A 23,486-nucleotide genomic window follows, 5' to 3' on the forward strand; every position below is an offset into this window, starting at 1 on the left:
GCCCCTACTGACCTGGGGAGTTCCTCTTTCAGTATCCTATCATTTTGCCTTTTCATACTGTTCATGGGGTTCTCAAGGCAAGAATACTCAAGTGGTTTGCCATTCCCTTCTCCAGTGGACCACATTCTGTTAGATCTCTCCACCATGACCTGCCCGTCTTGGGTGGCCCCATGGGCACGGCTTAGTTTCATTGAGTTAGACAAGGCTGTGGTCCTAGTGTGATTAGATTGACTAGTTTTCTGTGAGTATGGTTTCAGTGTGTCTGCTCTCTGATGCCCTCTTGCAACACCTACCATCTTACTTGGGTTTCTCTTACCTTGGGCGTGGGGTATCTCTTCACGGCTGCTCCAGCAAAGCACAGCCACTGCTCCTTACCTTGGATGAGGGGTATCTCCTCACCACCACCCTTCCTGACCTTCAACGTGGGATAGCTCCTCTAGGCCCTCCTGTGCCCGCGCAGCCACTGCTCCTTGGACATGGGGGAAAAGAAATGCAAAAAAGCAAAATGGCTGTCTGGGGAGGCCTTACAAATAGCTGTGAAAAGAAGAGAAGTGAAAAGCAAAGGAGAAAAGGAAAGATATAAGCATCTGAACGCAGAGTTCCAAAGAATAGCAAGAAGAGATAAGAAAGCCTTCCTCAGCGATCAATGCAAAGACATAGAGGAAAACAACAGAATGGGAAAGACTAGAGATCTCTTCAAAAAAATTAGAGATACCAAGGGAACATTTCATGCAAAGATGGGCTCGATAAAGGACAGAAATGGTATGGACCTAACAGAAGCAGAAGATATTAAGGAGAGGTGCCAAGAATACACAGAAGAACTGTACAAAAAAGATCTTCACGACCCAGATAATCATGATGGTGTGATCACTGACCTAAAGCCAGACATCCTGGAATGTGAAGTTAAGTGGGCCTTAGAAAACATCACTATGAACAAAGCTAGTGGAGGTGATGGAATTCCAGTTGAGCTATTCCAAATCCTGAAAGATGATGCTGTGAAAGTGCTGCACTCAATATGCCAGCAAACATGGAAAACTCAGCAGTGGCCACAGGACTGGAAAAGGTCAGTTTTCATTCCAATCCCAAAGAAACGCAATGCCAAAGAATGCTCAAACTACCGCACAATTGCACTCATATCACATGCTAGTAAAATAATGCTCAAAATTCTCCAAGCCAGGCTCAGCAATATGTGAACTGTGAACTTCCTGATGTTCAAGCTGGTTTTAGAAAAGGCAGAGGAACCAGAGATCAAATTGCCAACATCCACTGGATCATGGAAAAAGCAAGAGAGTTCCAGAAAAACATCTATTTCTGCTTTATTGACTATGACAAAGCCTTTGACTGTGTGGATCAACAAGAAACTGTGGAAAATTCTGAAAGAGATGGGAATTCCAGACCACCTGACCTGCCTCTTGAGAAATCTGTATGCAGGTCAGGAAGCAACAGTTAGAACTGGACATGGAACAACAGACTGGTTCCAAATAGGAAAAGGAGAACTTCAAGGCTGTATATTATCACCCTGCTTATTTAACTTCTATGCAGAGTACATCATGAGAAACGCTGGACTGGAAGAAACACAAGCTGGAATCAAGATTGCTGGGAGAAATATCAATAACCTCAGATATGCAGATGACACCACCCTTATGGCAGAAAGTGAAGAGGAACTCAAAAGCCTCTTGATGAAAGTGAACGTGGAGAGTGAAAAAGTTGGCTTTAAGCTCAACATTCGGGAAAATAAGATCATAACATCCAGTCCCATCACTTCATGGGAAATAGATGGGGAAACAGTGGAAACAGCGTCAGACTTTATTTTTTGGGGCTCCAAAATCACTGCAGATGGTGAATGCAGCCAGGAAATTAAAAGACGCTTACTCCTTGGAAGGAAAGTTATGACCAACCTAGATAGCATACTGAAAAGCAGAGAGAGACATTACTTTGCCAACAAAGGTTCGTCTAGTCAAGGCTATGGTTTTTCCTGTGGTCATGTATGGATGTGAGAGTTGGACTGTGAAGGCTGAGCGCTGAAGAATTAATGCTTTTGTTTATTTATTTTTTAATTTATTTATTTATTTTATTTGACTCTACTTGGTCTTAGTGGTGTCATGTGGGATCTAGTTCCTTGACCAGGAATTGAACCCAGGCCCCCTGCACTGGCAGCATGAAGTCTTAGCCGCTGGACCACCAGGGAAGTCCCAGAATTAATGCTTTTGAACTGTGGTGTTGGGGAAGACTCTTGAGAGTCCCTTGGACTGCAAGGAGATCCAACCAGTCCATTCTGAAGATCAGCCCTGGGATTTCTTTGGAAGGAATGATGCTAAAGCTGAAACTCCAGTACTTTGGCCACCTCATGGGAAGAGTTGACTCATTAGAAAAGACTCTGATGCTGGGAGGGATTGGGGGCAGGAGAAGAAGGGGACGACAGAGGATGAGATGGCTGGATGGCATCACTGACTCGATGGGCATGAGTCTGAGTGAACTCAGGGAGTTAGTGATGGAGAGGGAGGCCTGGCATGCTGCGATTCATGGGGTCGCGAAGAGTCAGACAGGACTGAGCGATTGAACTGAACTGATTCTTAAAACCTTGGTTGCCTTCTCTGTATTATCTAAGGAATATTATCTAAGCTCCTTAAGATAATTCCTGATCTAACCCTCCCCTACTTTACGAATATTATCTTCCTACCCTTGCTTCTGGCACCAGTGGTAAAGACCCACCTGCCAATGCAGGAGATACAAGAGGCACAGGTTCGATCCCTGGGTTGGGAAGATCTCCTGGAGGAGGGCATGGCAACCCAATTCAGTATTCTTGTCTGGGGAATCCCATGGACAGAGGAGCCTAGCAGAGGTCCATAGGGTCGCAAGGAGTCTGAGAAGACTGAAGCAATTTAGCACACACCCACCCTTGCCTTTGGATAAACGTTTAACTTGTTTGACATTCCTTATATTGCCACACTCATTCTTCCCTCCTGATTTTACACAGATCTTCCTTGCCCTCTGTAAGTAGAGGTACATGCTTCTTTTGAGGGGCCAGTGTATCCTGTTAATGGCTGTCCCATAGGGCAGTTAATGGCTCTAAATGTATTATATGTCTCTTTCACCAATGTATCTACTCCTAAAGTTGACATCTTCTAAGAAGTTTTTCCTTTTCACAGTGCACAAAATTTACTTTTAAAAAATAGTTCTCATGTCCCTACCTCCTTTCCCCACCCCCTTTTTCAGTTAACAATTTTCCTTTTTATTAACATTTCCTCTTTCTAAAATCCTACCAAAATTTGATCCTGTGGCCATCAGAGACCTTGAATAGAAGTGATTCAGGAAATTTGGACTGAATATGAAACTTAAGGTATAAACATTCATTTGGCTGCAGTTTCTTTTTGTGTATGTTCAAGCATGATATGTTAGAAACATAAGTGAAAGTGAAAGTCGCTCGGTTGTGTCCGACTCTTTGTGACCCCCATGGACTATATAGTCCATGGAATTCTCCAGGCCAGAATACTGGAGTGAGTAGCCATTCCCTTCTCCAGGGGATCTTCCCAACCCAGGTCTCCCACATTACAGGCAGATTCTTTACCAGCTGAGCCATCAGGGAAGCCCCCAAGAAACATAAGTACTGTATGTTTAAAAGAGCTTGCTTAATAAATATGAAGAATTCTAGGAGCTAATAAAATTTTGTTCAGTCTTCTACTTTGAGTATACACACACACACACACACACATACATACAAGGGCCATATAAAGCAATGCTTAAAGGTAAAAGGAACAGTCCTCTCAAGTTTCCCATGAGGTCCAAGGATTTCTAGCTTCAGGGAGTCCAGGAGCCCAATGACATCATATGTAAAATGTTGTGATTATATTCTAGGGAAGAAAAAATCTGACTCCATATTGGTGTGTTTCTTTTACTTTAGCCTTTGTAGTCTATTCAGGGACGGGGGAGCCTGGTGGGCTTCCGTCTGTGGGGTTGCACAGAGTCGGTCAAGACTGAAGTGACTTAGCAGCAGCAACAGCAGTCTATTGCTTTTGCTACAAGAATGTTGCCTATGGTCTGAAATAAACAGGATAGCCCATTCTCAAGTTTCTGACCTTTAAAAATGTAACATTTTTCTATTCATATATTGCAAGGGAAAGAGCAAGACAGATCTCCAGATGTTTATCTGCTTACATCTACGATTGACCTCTGAATCATTCATACCTAGAATAGACTCAGCCCGGCCCAGTTAATGGCTTCCCAGATGGTGCCAGTGGTAAAGAACCCACCTGCCAGTGCAGGAGGACTGAGAGATTCAGGTTCAATTTCTGGGTCAGGAAGATCCCCTGGAGGAGGGCATGGTCATCCACTCCAGTATTCTTGCCTGGAAAATCCCTGGAGCCTGGCCGGCTATAGTCCATAGGGTTGCTAAGAGTCAGACATAACTTAAGCGACTTAGCACATTCACATAGAGCTAAAATCTGCAGAACAGAGAATAACATTTGCTGTTGTATGTATGTGCTTGTGCGCTCAGTCGTGTCTCTTTTGCGACCCCATGGACTGTAGCTCGCCAGGCTCCTCTGTCCAAGGGATTTCCCAGCCAAGAATATTGGAGTGGGTTGCCATTTCCTTCTCCAGGGAACAGTTGTCTTTCTGGAGCTTTGTAGGAACTTTGTGATCTGACCTACGAGGATAGTTGCAAAAGCAAAGGATTCCCCACGCTAAGAAGTTTGTGACAACCAACTACACCCCCTCCTTTTTTAGTAAACAAGAAGCCTACATTCTAACTTGGTTAAGGTATTTCCTTGGACACCATCTTCTTGGTGTGACAGCTTTCCAAATAAAGTTAAATAAAGTTACTATTCCTTACCTCAACAACTCCTCTCTTGATTTATTGGCCTATCCTGTTGTATGAGCTTGGACTCGGTAACAATTAGGCCTATATTATTGTTCTGAGGGGAAAGTCTGTTCCTTTCAACAGATTCTCTACCCTAGAGTTTTTATAGTCTCATGATGCATAATACCACACCATATTTCATTTTTGCAATTAATTTCACTCACATGCCTATAAGTGAAGAAAAACCTAAAAAGCTGTGTGCTCAGAGCAGTGTTTAACATGTTTTACTGATCTTTTAGGTAAGCATCCTCAGAGGTGTCTCTTAAAAATACAGATTCCTGGGTCCACACCCAGGATTGCTAAATAAGCAGTTGTGGAGGTGGGGCACAGGGATCTGCATATTAGACTTACCAGTTGGTCCCTAGGCATTCTGGTTTAAGAACCATTATGATAAAACCAAGAAGAAAATGAACTCTTTCATGGGGAGTAAATTCACTTATTTTTGATGGATTAATGGTAACAATAAACATTTACTACATGCCACGTGCTATCTTAAATGTATGTGATTTAACTACTTAAATGGTTATATAACAATCATATATTATTCAAGATGAGGAAATTGAGACAGAGAGAGGTTAAATAGAGCAAAGACACAGAGTCAGTGGTAAAAGTGGGATTTAAATTCTGTCCTGACTCCAGAGGTCAAGGTCCTAATTGCTACCCTATATTGTTTCACTTAAGAGAGTACATTTTTATTACTTTCCCCCTAAGTTTTTATTTTATAGTTTTAAAAAATGTTCATTCCTAATTTTACTGTTATTCAAAGCTTCCCTTTGAAGCAAATATAAAAGATCAGTTTGTCTTCACAAGTGACTAGCTTAAAGAATATATATGAAAGAAAACATTTTCTGGAATACATAGCTAAAGCAACTACATTCAATTAAAAACTTTGACATGAGACTAAGCAAAATTTAAAACACATGTTTATATTTGTTGATGTGGGTGGTGTTAAATTTTCTATACTGTTTCTATGTTTTAACTTGTGATGGCAGACAACAAATGTTTTTAGAAGAATCAATATTTAAAATATTTTTTAAAACTTTGATTATTACCTGAAACAATATTGTTCACATGGTTTGAACTCTAGTTGAATTTTACATGATTTTTTTGGATCACCTACTATCCAGACAGTGGTTACGTGTTCATCATTGTGACCGGAGATTATATACTGATTTTCGCCTTTCCTGAATTATTTTGGTAGTGTTAAATTACTTTAACTATTAAAATTCTTTTAATTCATACAACCAGTAAGGAAAAACAAGCAACTCTTATCTACTTCTCAGATACATCAACTATTTTGTCAGGTTTGTGAATATATTTACATTACCTAAGCTACTTTTTATCTTTAAAATCACAGGAAGTAATTTCTCAGTTTACCAAAAGTTTTGGCCTTTAAGGTGGTTTTAGAAGACTGGCAAATTTATTTCTACAAGAAAAATTAAAGGGGTATGTTTATTTAGCTCCATAAGTAAGACAGGTGAGAAACTATGGCTTAGAGAATTGACTAGCCCAAAGAAAGCCAGTCAGCTGGCTAGTGGCAGAGTAAGTTACTGGACCACTATTTTGACATTTTCTTCTTTAATTTTTAATATTGTGCATTTTCAATAGCTGCCTATAGCTTACAATGGTGACATAAAACCAACAGGTTGTTGCTTTTTGTTGATGCCTGATATCGGTAATCTATTTTATTGGAACTCTTATCCATGAGACTCTACAGTTCATGATGTGAGTCTATGAAAAATGGTCACGTTGAATAGTTAACAATTTATTATTCATGTGTTAGGAAAGTATCCAGCACATCTCAGTGCTCTTTAAATGTTTCTTAAGTGAATACAAAATTCGGAAGATGTAACTATTAAACCCAGTAATTTCTGTTCCTTCATTTACTGTTAATTCACCACTGACAAAGTCACCTAAGGATAGTACCATCTTGTCCTAGTTATTAGAATGAGTTCATATTTAAAGTGTTGTGATCATTGAAAAAGGAAGAGTTCCAGAAAAACATCTATTTCTGCTTTATTGACTATGCCAAAGCCTTTGACTGTGTAGATCACAATAAACTGTGGAAAATTCTGAAAGAGATGGGAATACCAGACCACCTGACCTGCCTCTTGAGAAACCTATATGTAGGTCAGGAAGCAACAGTTAGAACTGGACATGGAACAACAGACTGGTTCCCAATAGGAAAAGGAGTTAAGGCTTATTTAACTTCTATGCAGAGTACATCATGAGAAACGCTGGGCTGGTAGAAGCACAAGCTGGAATTAAGATTGCCGGGAGAAATATCAATAACCTTAGATATGCAGATGACACCACCCTTATGGCAGAAAGTGAAGAGGAACTAAAAAGCCTCTTGATGAAAGTAAAAGTAGAGAGTGAAAAAGTTCGCCTAAAGCTCAACATTCAGAAAACTAAGATCATGGCATCTGGTCCCATCACTTCATGGGAAATAGATGGGCAAACAGTGGAAAGTGTCAGACTCTATTTTTTTGGGCTCTAAAATCACTGCAGATGGTGATTGCAGCCAGGAAATTAAAAGATGCTTACTCCTTGGAAGAAAAATTATGACCAACCTAGATAGCATATTGAAAAGCAGAGACATTACTTTGCCAACAAAGGTCCGTCTAGTCAAGGCTATGGTTTTTCCAGTGGTCATGCATTGTATGTGAGAATTGGACTGTGAAGAAAGCTGATCGCTGAAAAATTGATGCTTTTCAACTGTGGTGTTGGAGAAGACTCTTTCGAGTCCCTTGGACTGCAAGGAGATCCAACCAGTCCATTCTAAAGGAGATCAGTCCTGGGATTTCTTTAGAAGGACTGATGCTAAAGCTGAAACTCCAATAGTTTGGCCACCTCATGGGAAGAGTTGACTCAGAAAAGACTCTGATGCTGGGAGGGATTTGGGGCAGGAGGAGAAGGGGACGACGACAGAGGATGAGATGGCTGGATGGCATCACCGACTCGATGGATATGAGTTTGAGTAAACTCAGGGAGTTGGTGATGGAGAGAGAAGCCTGGCGTGCTGCAATTCATGGGGTCCCAAAGAGTCGGACACGACTGAGTGAACTGAAGTCTCTAAAGGAATATGTGATACATTTGGAGAAATATGTCTTAATTGCTCTCCTCTTGCTTCAAACTTAGAATATTAATTTCTTAAGAAGCATTTTTACATAGACAAGTACACCTTATTCTCTATGTTCCTGTAATGAACAGGAATCACTATGCTATTAGTTGTAATTTGTTTAGTATCTGCATGTCAGATGTGGATCCTCACAACCTATAATAAGAACCAATACCTATGAGGTATTTGCTGCCTAACAGGCATTGTCCTAAGTGCTTTGTGTGTATGTGTATGTGCTTAGTCCTGTCTCACTCTTTGTGACCTCATGGACTGTAGCCGGCCAGGCTCCTCTGTCCATGGAATTTTCCCGGCAAGAATACTGCAGCGGATTGTCATTTCCTCCTCCAGGAGATCTTCCTGACCCAGGTCTCGAGTATCTAGCATTGGCAGGCAGATTCTTTACTAGTGTGGCACTTGGGAAGCCCCTAAGTGCTTTAAGCTTCCCTTGTGGCTCAGCTGGTAAAGAGTCCACCCACAATGTGGGAAGACCTGGGTTCAATTCCTGGATTGGGATAATAACGTGGAGAAGGGACAGGCTTTAAATATACTAATTTTTAAAGTTTTAAATATACTAATTCACTGTACTCTAATAACTATGAAGTACATACATACATACTATTATCCCCAGTTTAGATGAAAAGACAGAGAGAGATCAAGGACCTTGCCCCAAGTCACAGGTACTAACTGATAAAACTGGAGTAGGAGTCTGGGTAAAGCGTGCTCTCAAATTAGAAAAACCACTTTCCACCTGTATGTTTCTCCTTTATTGTCACACTATTATTACTCATAACACTTCTGACACCATGTTTCCCCACCAAGTAATTCTCTGCAACACCAGTTGGAGGTAGCATCAGATCGCATAGGTTAAGGCCTCAGTCCCACAAGACTGTCCCTTCCCCACTTCAGATGCCAATCACAAGCCCAGGTTGCTACCTGTGCTTCTTTTAGTCTGTGAGTACATGCTAAGTTGCTTCATTCATATCTAACTCTTTGTGACAATATGGACCATAGCCCACCAGGCTCCTCTGTCCATGGGATTCTCCAGGCAAGAATACTGGAGTGGGTTGCCATGCCCTCCTCCAGAGGATCTTTCTGATCCAGACCCAGGGATTGAACCATGGCTTTTTAACATCTTCCGCAGTGACACCTGGTAAGTCTGAAGTCCCCACAACTCCCTCCTTGGGTTCGATTCATTTGCTAGTGTGGCTCACAGAACTCAGGGAAACACTTCATGTTTACACGTTATTAAAGGACATACTCTGGAGGAAGAAATGGCAACCTACTCAAGTATTCTTCCCTAGAAAATTCCATGGAAAGAGGAGCCTCACAGGCTACAGTCCTTGGGGTGACAAAGTAAGACAAGGCTGAACATGCACATGCGTCCACACACAAAGGACATGATAAATACAGACGAGCAGCTGGATAAATAAGTACACAGGGTAAAGACTGGGAGGAGCCCCTTTACAGGAGTTTCTGTCCCCATGAAGTTGGGTACCTCACCCTCTCAATATGAGGATGTGTTCACCATCCTAGCATGTCCCCAAACCTCCTACTATTGGGATTTTGTGGAGGCTTCCTCATACAGACATGACCAATAAACTTCATCTCTAGCCCCTCTGGGAGAAGGCAATGGCACCCGACTCCAGTACTCTTGCCTGGAAAATCCCACGGACATGGATGGAGGAGCCTGGTAGGCTGCAGTCCATGGGGTCTCAAAGAGTCAGAAACACTTAGCTACTTCACTTTTACTTTTCACTTCCATGCATTGGAGAAGGAAAGGGCAACCCAGTCCAGTGTCCTCGCCTGGAGAATCCCAGGGACAGGGGAGCCTGGTGGGCTGCAGTCTATAGGGTCACACAGAGTTGGACATGACTGAAGTGACTTAGCAGCAGCAGCTAGCCCCTCTCCCCTCTCTGCAATGTGAAGGTCTGGGGCTGAAAACTACAAGCTTTTAATCATGGCTTGGTCTTTCTGGTGACCCGTTCCCATCCAGAAGCTCACCTAGAGTCCTCTCATTGTAACAAATGATATTCCCAGTGCTCCTGTTACTTAGGAATTTACGAAGGTTTTAGGAATGCTGTGCCAGAAACAAATATATGTATTTTCTATTATCTAACAGTTCTTAACCAATTACATGTATATACCTATACCTAAGGTAGGTATAATAGTACCATACAGAATAAGAAAATGAGTCAGAAATCAGGTACTTAACTCAAAATCACCCTAGTAACTTAGTTCCAAGACCTGTACTTTTTCTACTATATCAGAAAAGGAAATACAGGATAGGGCTCTTAATCCAGAAAGGCTAGAATGAAATCCCTGCTCTTCCACTTAATAGCTAAATGACCTTGAGAAACTTACTTCTCTTTGCCAGTTTCTTCATCTCTAAAGTATGGATACTAGAAGTTACTACATAAGTTGTGAGGAATAAGGAGATAAATGCTTACAAAAGTATCTTTTCACTCAATATAAACTTCCAATTTTCCTTTTTTATTTATAGTAATTTGGCACATGTGCTATGCTGGCAGCAGCTGTAAGCCAGAGTTTAAAATAATGAAGGCTCAAGGTAAGCCAGCTTGGGTCCAAATCCCAAACACACTGTCCTTTAGAAAGTTAATCTGGAATTTTGGCATCCTCATCTCTGATAAAGTTATGGCAAATGTTTTAATAAATATGAACCACTGACATCTCTGCATTTCTAGCAGCCAGCACAACATTTAATGCATAAACAGTTAAGAGGTCCTTTGTGCTCCTTCACTAGTCTTCTCATTTTCTCCCTGGCATCATCCTAAGAATTTTTAAGTTCACCATGTCATCATCTTTCCCCTACTATAAAGATGAGAATAATTATATATATATATTTAAAAAAATGTAATTATGAAGTTACCACTTACTCAGTAGTAATCTTATCAGATTTTCTGCAAGTGCAAAGTACAAAGACCAACCAACAATATGGAAGAAAAAATGGAATTTTTATCTTACCACATTAAGCACTATGAAAAAATATTCACTATTGATGTAATTAAGGCATATCTCTATTTTCAACCAAGTTCCCCTTCCTTCCTAAGCTTTTCCCACAATAAAATGTACAAAAATACTTAACATTAAACTCATTATTGGTAAGTTTCCTGCTCAAGAATTATACTTTAGGCAATGGAACATCAAAACTACTTTATATCCTAGCTTACAAATAAGATGTCTACCAGAGCTGCATTCTCTTCACTTTATGTGAAAAATTACAAAAGTACTCTAAGTGTAAATAAAAGACCGATACATGAAAAAAAATAAGTACTCCAAGTCTGTTGCTCCACAACTACCTATGTAATTTCCCCAGGCTACTGTTTGACAGAATAGTGGAGAACTTTTTTCCATCACCACCTCTTTTCCCACACATCTTCATATTGTTCCCACAGTTCTCTGTATGACCTGATTACAAATTAAAACACAAATAAATTGAGCAATAACCCTCAATAGGGTTATATAGGAAATTTTCCTATTGTCAGAATTTTTAACATTTAAGGCTAAGCATTAAGTATTAATACACTCTCATCACCAGTTAAAAATAAAAATTTATTAATCCAAAATTATCGTCAAAAGACTTAAGCTAAGCAAAAACTTTACTTAAGCTTAATGCTCTTTTTAACTCCTGCACGAATGCCAGACAGTTCACCAGTATAACGTTGCTCTTCCCTGCGAACTTCACGAACCTGGCCTCTTCTGCGAATTTTGGCTTTTCTGAACTTCTCCCGGTGTTTGACTCTGGGATTCCGATCAATTTTCTTTCTCCTAGGTGTAAGTCCCCTATTTTTAGCAATCTGATAAGTAATGGCTCTCTTTGCATTTTGATCTTCAAGAGCCTGTTCTTTGGTACTATTTTCTTCTTTCTTTCTCTTTAATTTTTGTCTCTCTTCCATTTCTTTATAGTATTTCAGTGCAGCTTCTTCATCAAAATCAGAATCATCAGAAAGGTCTCTAACAGCCAAAGCAGCAGCAGAAGTCTCTGAAACTGATTTTGGCTTGGCCTTCATGGATTTTGCTTTTAAATTCAGTTCTTTCTTTCCAGCACCATCTTTAAGTGTGAGCATATAACGAATTTCAGAGGACAGCTTCTGATCCACAACCGACAACTTGTTGATCAAATTTCGGTAGGTAACAAGTCTTTCAATGACAGGATGTCCATGTGCAGGGACTCTCCTAGCTTTCAGGATCAGATAAAAACTAATGTTGGAGCAGTAGTTCAAATAGAGATTGTATTTGGTCCTCAGGTATTGGCTTCCTTTTCCAGGGGGGATGATCTTTTGCTCCACTAACTGTAGCAATGGCTCCAGCTCATCCTTCATCTCTGTCAACTTAACTTTCAAGTCGTCTATCAGCTCCAAGAGCTCTGGAGATTCCTTTCGCAGCATTTTCAGCTTCTCTTTCACGGAAACTTTCGCCAAATCCTTCACGACACGTGTCTCAGCCTCATTTACCTGAGGTACTGGTTTTGCAAAAGCCTCCACCCAGGTAACTCCAAAATCGTCCTCTTGCAGGGCTTGGGCTAAGCGCCGCTGAATGAGCTGTGCCTCCGCCTCCTCCTCTCTTTCCTCTTCCTCTACTTCTTGTTGACTCTGCCGGCCTCGGGACTTGGAGCCATAGTCCGTGTCGTAGTAAAGTTTTTTCCTCTGACCCCACGACAAACTGGGATCCACAGAAGCCTCAGTCTCACTCTGCACGGAGCTCCCACCATCATCATCGTCACCCTCCTCACTCTCTCCATCTTCATCGTCCTCATCGGCAACATCTAGGGCAAGCACCTCCTCCTCCTCATCGCCATCCTCCTCGTCCCCACTCTCTATTTCGCTCCAGCCCTTAGCCAAGGCGGCACGAGATCGGGCCTCATGGAAATCATCTACCTTATCTTGGTAGTAGCTCGAGTCCCCCGGTGAGGGTGGAGATTCGAAGTCCTCTCCATCGTCGTCCGCTGGGTCGCGACTTGCCTTAGCTCGCACAGCTGCCCACTTGGCCGCTCCACGCGCGCGCCGCCCGGATCTTCCCACCATAGTTCGCGGTCTCAGCTTCTACACCGACGTCAGGCTTTCAGCCACCTCTGACCTCTGCGCACGAGCCACGCGCTCCAGCAACACGCCGCTGTAACAACCACGCGATCTCTCACCACGCTCGTCTTGCAGGGGCTCCTGTCGGATGCGGCAGTTTCACCTCCTTCCGGTCCCCAGGATGCTCTCCGTGGAGCGTTTGAACCAGGACTTCCGGTTGGTCCTTCGGGCCTTTCCGTGTGGGAACAGTAGGTAACGAAGTTCGGTTCCGGGACCTCTTTGGTCCTGTTCTTACTCTCGCGAGCCTGGGCGTGGCTAGGGTGACGGCCCGGTTAACCGCAGGTGAGGTAGCAGTGATCATTAGAGGGCGCTTTACCTCTACGCCTAGGAGAGGCAGCCCGGCGGGGCGGTGCCGTGAGTTGTCCTGCTCCAGTACGGACGTCACCGGCCCGGAGCCGAGTGCAGGTGTATAAGATTTTCTTGTTTGCTGAAGTTTTGTCTTCGCCTATCTGTCAGGAAGTTAATCAGATTGTTTTTGTCTACGCAACGTCCAAATATGACATTTCTGGGGACGGTAGACGGAGGTGAAGGCGGCGCCGCGGCTGACTGGAGCAATCGCTTGCGGGCGCCGGGAAGGGCGCAGGCCTCCGGCGGGTGGCAGCTCGTCTCCAGCTCCCCGCCTGCAGGGCTCGGTGACTTCAGGGGATTGGAGTTCCCGAGGAGTTTATGAGGGGTGGTGACGGTGGGGAGGCAGAGCTGTGCTCTGCAGTCTGACTGTTTCCGAGGAACTCAAGTTGCCTGCAGGAGGCGCTGCGATTTCTCTTCCTTCTAGTGGAAGAGAAGTTCTTCCAGGTATTTTGGAAATGACACATGTTAACCCTCAGGAGCGGGCCCTTAATAAATTCTTCAGCCCTTAATAAGCACGAGGCAGCGTGTTAGGCTCTGGGAGAACGATGATGGGCAAGAGCAGACGCTGTTCTCGCAATGGTGGAACAGGTGGTTTAGTTAAACCAAATCATCACTCGAAACGTGCCGGATCATAAGTGGGATAAGTACTGTGAACACTTATCCTGTGTTTCCCACCCTTCAGCTGCTGAGGACACTCAACGTGCCTTTCACATCACTGTCTTTTTGTACACGCCATCCAGCCCCCTTACTAAGAAGAGTTTAGTGCTCCCGGCCAAATTTGAGAAATTCTGCTTTAGTGAAGAGACAGTCTAAGCATCACTTGTTGGACTTTTCTTTAACTCCCTTACTGCCTTTTTCTCAGCTCTTTTGTATCACGTCGTAGATCTCAACAGAACTGTGATATTGCAAGCACGCAGCACAGCGTCTGGCGCAGAGTAAGTGTTCAATGAAGATTTGTTTAATGAATAAGTATTGAAGTTACAGTACTTGATCATGTGTTGATCTCAGGTGCTAAATAAATGGAGTGAGTAAATGTTGCCTAAACCTGCGAACATCCCTAAGGGAGATAACCTGAGCTGGAATGGATTTTAGAAATCATTAATTCCAGTTCCAGTATCTTCATTGTCTACATGTGGAAACAGAGACTTGGGAAGATTAGGTTAGCAAATTTAGCACAGAAACCTGAGACAGGGCTCCCACACCAGGCCCTCACACCCAGCTGTTAGCAGTCCTTTGCCAGTTCAATGTGAATGAGTTTCATTCCTTTTCCAGAGGGTAGGCTGTACTGGGTGGATGAAAGAAATTTTAAGGGCTCAGATGAAAGTATTTCAAGAGAAAGAGTGGTAATAAGGGAAATATTCGTCAGATTTGTCTGTAGAAGTTTTTTTAGGCCTGTAAGTGTGAAAGGACTGCCCTGCAATCTTAGAGTAATTCAGGGTTTTAAATTTTCAGACATTACATATCAGTTCATATTCACTATATATTTTAGACATTATGCTTCCTTCAAATGTAGATTGTTTAAAGTTGAACTGTAATAAGTTGTTAAAGTTAATGGTGACATACAGGTTCTTTGTAGAAAGTGCAGTCTAATCAGGTCATAAAAAATAATAAAATTTTTTAGAAAAGTGACATTTTGAACTAAAATATTTTTAAAGTGCTACAAGTTATTATAAGCATTTAAAAACCTGAACAGGATTTTATGAATTTCATGAATAAAAAATGTGTAGGTAAAAGTCCTTATGTTCTGATGCTAAATGCAGAATTCATTTTTGAATGTAGACTTTAATAGGTTTTTGTCATCAGCAAATATTAACTGCTTATTAATTGTTGCAGAATGCTATATGCTGTAGTAGATTCAAAGGTGAATTATCCATAATCTCTTCTAATGAGTTGGTGATGGACAGGGAGGCCTGTCATGCTGCAGTCCATGGGGTTGCAGAGTTGGACGTGACTGGACAACTGAACTAAACTGAACTTCTAATGAGGAGCTTCCCAGGTGGCGCTAGTGGTAAAGAATCTGCCTGCCAATGCAGGAGCATGAGAGATGAAGATTCAGTCCCTGGGTGGGGAAGATCCCCTGGAGAAGGTAATGGCAAACCCACTCTGGTATTCTTGCCTGGAGAATCCCATGGACAGAGGAGCCTGGCGGGCTACAGTCCATGGGCTCCCAAAGAGTCGGACACCACTGAGCGACTACATCTTCTTCTAATGAGGTAGAAAAGGAGATATGCATACAGATTATACTGAAATACAAGACAGTATGTGATGTAAACACAGTGCTGTGAGAGATCAGAAGGGTGAGAGATCATCTCTGGATTTTGTTCTGAAAATATTGCTTAAAAGAGTGTGGCATCTAAGCTAGGACTGTAATTATATCCTTGCTTTAAATGTATTAAATTTGCATTTTATCTAAGTAATTTTTTCTGATCATTTTTATTGCTAATTTAAGAATTGTAGTCATACTCAACAAAATGCATTTACTGTTATAGAGAAGATAGAAACTTATTTTGGATATTTTTAATGGGAATGATCACATTGCTCTAATATTTATTTGGTTTATACTATACATTACATTTCCTAACTATATATGAAATAATGTAATAATATCCAGGGTATATTCACAGAATGTTGTATTCTAACGTTCTCAGATATTTTTGATGAACAGTTCAGAAGTCAGTTCTTCAATTCCAGCAGTTCCTGTAGTATAAACTTCCATAACCGGATCTTGGAATTATTTGCCATTTAGGTGAGGCAATTGTTTCCTTAAAAATTTATATCACTGAAAAGACATATTAATGCTTTATTATATCATAAGGCTATGCCAATTACAGAGAAAAACGCTGCGTCCTTAGAAAATGAACACATATTAAATAGCATTTAACCATTATATTTGTGGCAACTGTCATGTATTATCAACTTGAATCTTTGTTACATTATTGTGATGCCTGACTCAGGAGTTTGCAAACTAGACCTAATGAGAGCCAACAGATTTGGGAGTTTTTGTTGTTGTTGTTGTTTTTTCGTTTAGGATGTATGGGATTATGAATGACACACTAGGTTATATTAGGATACTTCCTTCAGGGCATGAGTTCAGGTTTTTAAAATTCTACCACCAGATTAGCTTAAACTGATTTCACATGCTTGTGGACTATTGCAGCAGTAATAGCTAGCATTGAGAGTGGTTATTATGTTCCAGTACTATTATAAGCTCTTGACATTCAACCCTAAGAAGAAGTACTATGATAATTTCTAATTTAGGATTCAAAGGCACCTGCAGTTTATCTTTAAATAATTAATTTATGACTGTCCTGGGTCTTGGTTGCTGTGTAGGAGCTTTCTGTAGTTGCTGCTAGTAGGGGCTACTCTCTAGTTGCAGTGCATGGGCTTAGTTGCTCTGTGGCATGTGGGATCTTCCCAGATCAGGGATTGAACCCATGTCCTCTGCATTGGCAGGTGAATTCTTAACCACAGGACCACTAGGGAAGTCGAACCAGATTTGAATCTGGACTGGCTTTGGAATTTCTATGATGCTGTAGCTAACTGCTGTACTGTATTGGCTTTCAAATATTCCCTTAATAGGTCTTTTTACTTCCAGTCTCTGCTGTACATTTGATTCAGCATCATGAGATACGTCTTTCTAGAATGCTATTAATATTTCCATCATTCTATACCCTTGCTCAGAACCTTTCAATGACTCTCAGTTACTATCAAAATGAAGTTCACAGCATGCATAGAATGCACAGCCCTCCCACAGTTTGCCTCAAGGCAGTCTTTCCAGCCATACCTTTCATTGAATTCTCTACCACTCTTTATTCTCCAAATATTGCTTTGCAGTCTTCTCCTCTGTTTTTAGCTCTTTTCAGTGTTCCCATATTTACTTATGTAAGAAATTTACAGATAACTACAGACATCCTTTTGACTAACAAATTCCCACATAGATCCATAATGGGACCTGTATGAGGCTGTTTGAAAAGCTGTTATTGAAAGCATGGTGTTGGAGACAACCTGGATTCTAAAGAGAGATCAATAAATATCACGGGTAAGCAGCATGGAATTTGGACACATATAGTAACTTTCCATCTTAGTTTGCTTAGTACAGCCCTGTTGAACTTGTTATTTCAGTGTAATTGTTAATAGCAACCCTTTTATGATTTAGATGATGAATTATATGGGTATCTTAACTATGCAGTAATTGGAAAAAGTGAAAGGTGCTTCGCTGTGTCCAGCTCTTTGTGATCCCATGGACTGTAGCCCACCAGGGTCCTCTGTCTGTGGAATTCTCCAGGCAGGAATACTGGAATGGGTAGCCATTCTCTTTGCCAGGTGAATCTTCCCAACCTGGGGATCCAACTGGCATCTCCCACATTGCAAGCAGTTTCTTTGCTGTATGAGCCACCAGGGAAGCCCCAGTAGTTAGAAACTGGATTATATATACATATAGCAACATGAATGGGTCTTAAAAACAGTGTGCTTAGGAAAAAAGGTTAAAAAAATGGAGTATGTAATAAGATGTGCAACTATACAACAGTACACATTTTATAAGAACATATGCAAACAAAATAATGTACATTAAATACAAAAGAAGGTTGCTTATGGAGGAGCAAAGAATGGGATAAAGCTTGGTGATCAGAAGAATTAGGAGAGGTACTTACTGTGGACCAATAATGATAATGTGTCAGGAACTGAGGAGGATAGTTAACTGTTTGCATCTGAGGTTCAATTAAAAATAAATAAGCAGACAAAAAATGACTACACATCTCTAACTTATAAAGTCCTTTAAAAAATTCCCAACATCTATAGACTCAAGTTCATATTCCTATGACCTGACTCCTGCATACATCTTAAACTTCTTGCCATACTGTCACTGCTACCATATATGGCATAGCCTTGCATGTATATATACTATGTGTAATATATGTAAATATTAGGCTAAGAGCTAAAATCTTTATTGTATAGCAAATGAGGGCCGACTAAAAAAGCTTTATGTGGATTGTGTTTCAAAAACCTTTATCATCAGAGCTGTAATTATCATTTTATCAGTAGTTAATATAAAAATAATTGTATCTACAAGATTCCTCATTAACCTGGTGCAGGCTATGTTCTTTCTTGCCGCCTTTGCTTTATTATACATATTGTTTTCTTGTGCTTTCTAGGGAAGTCTTACTCATCATCTAAGACAAATGTCTTTTTTTTTTTTTTTTGCTGTGCCATGCAGGATCTTAGTTGCCTGATCAGGGATGGAACTTGTGTCCCCTGCAGTAGAAGTGCAGAATCTTAACCACTGGATCCCCAGGGAAGTCCAAGATTGATTTTAAATGTCACCTTAAAAGCCTTTTCTGCCTCCTCAGGCAGGATGAAGAACTTTCTCTTTTTTATTTCCATGCTTCATATCTTTATTTATACTTACTGCTTTCCCTCCATTAAGTGTATGAGCTAGGTTAAGTCTGGATCAAGTTGTTATTTTTTAAATCTTTAAAATCTAGGTCAGTATTTGAGAAAATATATTTCTAAATACAATGTCAGCATACAAAATAGTAGCCTTTAACAATGACTTACAATGTCTTTTGAATTGCTCTGGTTATCAGCACAGGTTTTTTTTTTTTTTTAAAGTAACGTTTAGAAAATGAAATAGTTGATATATGCCTTTTGTGAACTTAAGCTAATAATCCAACACATATTTACTTTTTATCCCAGTGTCACAGACTAAGTTATGGTGACTAAATTTGTCAAAGAAGTAGTTTTTTTTTTTTTTTTAATGCTCAGAATAGTAGTAATAGTAAAAATAATTGATATGAGGTAATAATGGGAAAATGTATTCTTGGTAATTTAATACACTCACAGAAACTCCTTGAACTATTTTTTGAGTACAAAAAAAGAAGGATTATTTTTAGGTATAAGAAAGAAAATAGAAAAGGTGAAGCATAGTTGCCATCTGCTTTCATTTCTGTGGGAAACCACTTACTCTGAAACCAGTAGGTTATAGATTCTTTTGCAACTAAGGTCTGTATCTATTTAAAGACACAGAAATCCTAAAAGTGACTTGGGAGTAAAATATAGAACTTACCCTGAAATATGAGCTAAACATATGAACTCTTCTAATTCTTTAATTAAAAATGACTAGGTTTGGTAGTTGTAATTACAAAATGAAGAATGTAATGAAATTGTGACACTACTTTTCCATACAAATTCTAATCCTCTGCAATTATTTTCTAAACATTATTTTAATCCCTTTTTATTTTTTCTTGTCATGAGGAATCTTGTAGATATAATTTTTTATATATATATATATATACACACACACACACATATACACACACACACACAAAATACATATATACACAGAACTATTGATTCAATGATACTTACAGCTTTGATGTTGAAGGTCTTTTGAAACACAATTCATGTAATTTTTTTTCTCTTTAGTTGACCCTCATTCTCGAAAGTGTAAAGCCCTAGCTCTTAACTTAAGTCACGGCCTGCCTTTATCTGACCCCAATTCTTATTTTCCTAGCTGCTGTCCTACTACTTTCATTGAAGAACTTTACATTCTAATAAAACTGATATACACATTGTTCTTTTTTGCTTTTTGAGATTTCTTTCCCTTGGCCTTTGCTTATGCTGCCCCACATCTCAATTCTTAGATGACCTACAGGGCCCAGCTAAAATCATACCTTCTCAGGGCTGAATTCTCTGATGCACTTCCTTCCATTGGCATCTAGTAGCCCTTTAACTGTTTGTTAGGAATTTTTTTAAATTGAGTATAATTGATTTACTTTATTGTGTTAGTTTCATGTATTCAGCAAAGTGATTCAGTTTTTTTTCAGTTATTATATGTTAGTACAAGATACTGAACATAATTCCCTGTACCAGATGGTAAATCCTTATTGCTTATCTGTTTTTTTTTAAATTTTATTTTATTTTTAAACTTTACATAATTGTATTAGTTTTGCCAAATATCAAAATGAATCTGCCACAGGTATACATGTGTTCCCCATCCTGAACCCTCCTCCCTCCTCCCTCCCCATACCATCCCTCTGGATCATCCCAGTGCACCAGCCCCATGCATCCAGTATCGTGCATCAAACCTGGACTGGCAACTCGTTTCATACATGATATTTTACATGTTTCAATGCCATTCTCCCAAATCTTCCCACCCTCTCCCTCTCCCACAGAGTCCATAAGACTGTTCTATACATCAGTGTCTCTTTTGCTGTCTCGTACACAGGGTTATTGTTAGCATCTTTCTAAATTCCATATATATGCGTTAGTATACTGTATTGGTGTTTTTCTTTCTGGCTTACTTCACTCTGTATAATAGGCTCCAGTTTCATTCACCTCATTAGAACTGATTCAAATGTATTCTTTTTAATGGCTGAGTAATACTCCATTGTGTATATGTACCATAGCTTTCTTATCCATTCATCTGCTGATGGACATCTAGGTTGCTTCCATGTCCTGGCTATTATAAACAGTGCTGCGATGAACATTGGGGTACACGTGTCTCTTTCCCTTCTGGTTTCCTCAGTGTGTATGCCCAGCAGTGGGATTGCTGGATCATAAGGCAGTTCTATTTCCAGTTTTTTAAGGAATCTCCACACTGTTCTCCATAGTGGCTGTACTAGTTTGCATTCCCACCAACAGTGTAAGAGGGTTCCCTTTTCTCCACACCCTCTCCAGCATTTATTATTTGTAGACTTTTGGATCGCAGCCATTCTGACTGGTGTGAGATGGTACCTCATATCTGTTTTGTTTATAGTCATTTGTATCTGTTAATGGAGAAGGCAATGGCAACCCACTCTAGTACTCTTGCCTGGAAAATCCCATGGATGGAGGAGCCTGGTAGGCTGCAGTCCATGGGGTCGTGAAGAGTTGGACACGACTGAGCAACTTCACTTTTACTTTTCACTTTCATGCATTGGAGAAGGAAATGGCATCCCACTCCAGTGTTCTTGCCTGGAGAATCCCAGGGACAGGGGAGCCTGGTGGGCTGCCGTCTATGGGGTCGCACAGAGTCTGACACGACTGAAGTGACTTAGCAGCAGTATCTGTTAATCCCATACTCCTTTAATTTGTCCCTCTCTCCCTCTCCCCTTTGGTAACCATAAGTTTGCTTTCTATGTCTGTGAGTCTGTTTCTGAATTGTATATAGATTCATTTGTTTTACTTTTCAGATTCCACATACAACTGATATCATATAGTATTTGTATTTCTCTGTCTGACTCGCTTCACTATGTGTAACATTCTCTAGCTCCATTCATGTTGCTGCAAATGGCACGTTTTCATTCCTTTTTATGGCTGAGTAATATTCCATTCTTTCTCTCTCTGTCTCTCTCTCTATATGTGTGTGTGTGTGTTTGTGTGTATGATAATGTATATATACACATACTCCAAGGCTTCCCTGGTGGCTCAGATATAAAGAATCTGCCTGCAATGCAGGAGACCTGAGTTCCATCTCTGGGTTGGGAAGATCCCCTGGAGAAGGGAATGGCTACCCACTCCAGTGTTCTTGCTTGGAAGATTCCATGGACAGAGGAGCATGGTGGGCTATAGTCTCTGGGATTGCAAAAAGTTGGACATAACTGAGTGGACTGACACAACTGAGCAGACTAACACAATACATGTATATCATATCTTCTTAAGTCAGTTGTCTGTTGATGGGCATTTGGGTCATTTCATGTCTTGGCTATTGTAAATAGTGGTGGTATGAACACTGAGGTGCATGTATCTTTTTTTTTTTTTGCATGTATCTTTTTGAATTAGAGTGTTCATATTTTCTGTATGAACATATGCCCAGGAGTGTGATTGCTGGATCATAAGATACCTCTATTTTTAGTTTTTTTTAGGAACCTCCATACCATTTTCCTTGGTGGTTAAACCAATTTGCATCGTCACTTATAGCTTAGGAGGGTTCTCTTTTCTCCACACCCTATCCAGCATTTATTATTTGTAGACTTTTTGATGATAGTCATTCTGGTGTGAGGTAACATCTGATTGTGCTTTTGATTTACATTTCTCTAATAATTAGCAATGTTGAAAATCCTTTCATATATCTGTTGGCCATAAATCTTTGAAAAAAATATGTATTTAGGTACTATTTGCAGATTTTAAAGTATTTTCTCCCTTGTGTTAAGACTTTATATACTGAAGTTTTCTCCCAGATATATCACCATTCATCTCTGTAGCTTTTATAATATCTAGTACAGTTACATACACGTAGTAGGTACCAATAAATAGCTAATAAATACAGAGTTAAATTGAGTTCTGTTAAATTTCAGTAAAGTATTAGAAGTTAATAAAAATAACTTAAGAATTTGAGTTGGAAAATGTGACATTGATCTGTATCTTTTTGATATTAAGAGATAAACAGACTTTATGCTAGAATCAAGGGGAACCATTGGAAGGTTTTAAACAGGGTAAGATTAGAGAATTGATGGAAAAAGGTAAGATTATAGAGAAGTTAGTGTGATGCTGCTACAGTCATCTAGGTGATGAATTTTAGTGTCTAAACTAAGACCTGGAAATAAAGATATAAAAAATACACAGTTTAACAGCTATTTAAGAGATGGTTTTATAGGACTTAGTGTCTGATTAAGAATGAGGGGGTGAGGAGTGATAGTAACTCACAGATTTTCTTGTACAATTGAGTGGATGATGGTACCCTCTATTAAGATAGAAAACTCAGGAGGAAAAAGGTTAGCAGGGGCCAGCAAACAAGGGAAAATAAGTTTTGGACATGCTGCATTTAAGATTGTCTGTGAAGAGATTTAAGTGTCTAATCTCTTCTGGACAGTATGATATATAGTTTTGAATCTTGGGAGAACAATATGAACTAGAGCAAGAGATTTGTGTGTCTTCAACATGAAAAAATACTAAAAACAACAATATATCTGAATAAAGCTTCCACGTGTGCTCAGCTCACATTTTTATCATGCCCAAAAGTTTTAATCCCTGTCTGGACCGGGATTCTCCACTTGGTATTGTCAGTAACATTGAATATTTGGAGTGATACTAATTATGTATCAGGTACTCTGCTAGGCATTTTAAGTATATTATCTTATTTAAT

General features: G+C 40.2%; 2 protein-coding genes across 2 annotated transcripts; one reads left to right on the plus strand and one right to left on the minus strand.

Moving 5' to 3' along the window:
- Positions 1–11,530: 11,530 nt before the first annotated feature.
- On the minus strand, positions 11,531–13,245 carry UTP3 (UTP3 small subunit processome component). Its single transcript, XM_086405490.1, has one exon. It carries the CDS (start codon positions 13,019–13,021, stop codon positions 11,597–11,599), a length of 1,425 nt encoding a protein of 474 aa, XP_086261616.1. The 5' UTR covers positions 13,022–13,245; the 3' UTR covers positions 11,531–11,596.
- LOC147370512 (uncharacterized) lies at positions 13,164–15,836 on the plus strand. Its single transcript, XM_086407319.1, has 4 exons — positions 13,164–13,171; positions 13,224–13,480; positions 14,286–14,358; positions 15,257–15,836. Exons 1-4 carry the CDS (start codon positions 13,164–13,166, stop codon positions 15,297–15,299), a joined length of 381 nt encoding a protein of 126 aa, XP_086263445.1. The 3' UTR covers positions 15,300–15,836.
- Positions 15,837–23,486: the final 7,650 nt, after the last annotated feature.

The sequence above is a fragment of the Bos grunniens genome, chromosome 6 (genome assembly GCF_055505025.1).
Source record: "Bos grunniens cultivar Pamir isolate PY7600 chromosome 6, Bosgru_T2T1.0, whole genome shotgun sequence".
Lineage (NCBI taxonomy): Eukaryota > Metazoa > Chordata > Mammalia > Artiodactyla > Bovidae > Bos > Bos grunniens.

Excerpts from the sequence above, each read along its gene's own strand:
- UTP3 (XM_086405490.1), bottom strand. The coding sequence starts at position 13,021 with ATGGTGGGAAGATCCGGGCGGCGCGCGCGTGGAGCGGCCAAGTGGGCA.
- LOC147370512 (XM_086407319.1), top strand. Across the intron at positions 13,481-14,285 it reads CGGCCCGGAGCCGAGTGCAG|CTCTTTTGTATCACGTCGTA; the intron begins GTGTATAAGATT and ends CCTTTTTCTCAG. Across the intron at positions 14,359-15,256 it reads AGCACAGCGTCTGGCGCAGA|AATGCTATATGCTGTAGTAG; the intron begins GTAAGTGTTCAA and ends TAATTGTTGCAG.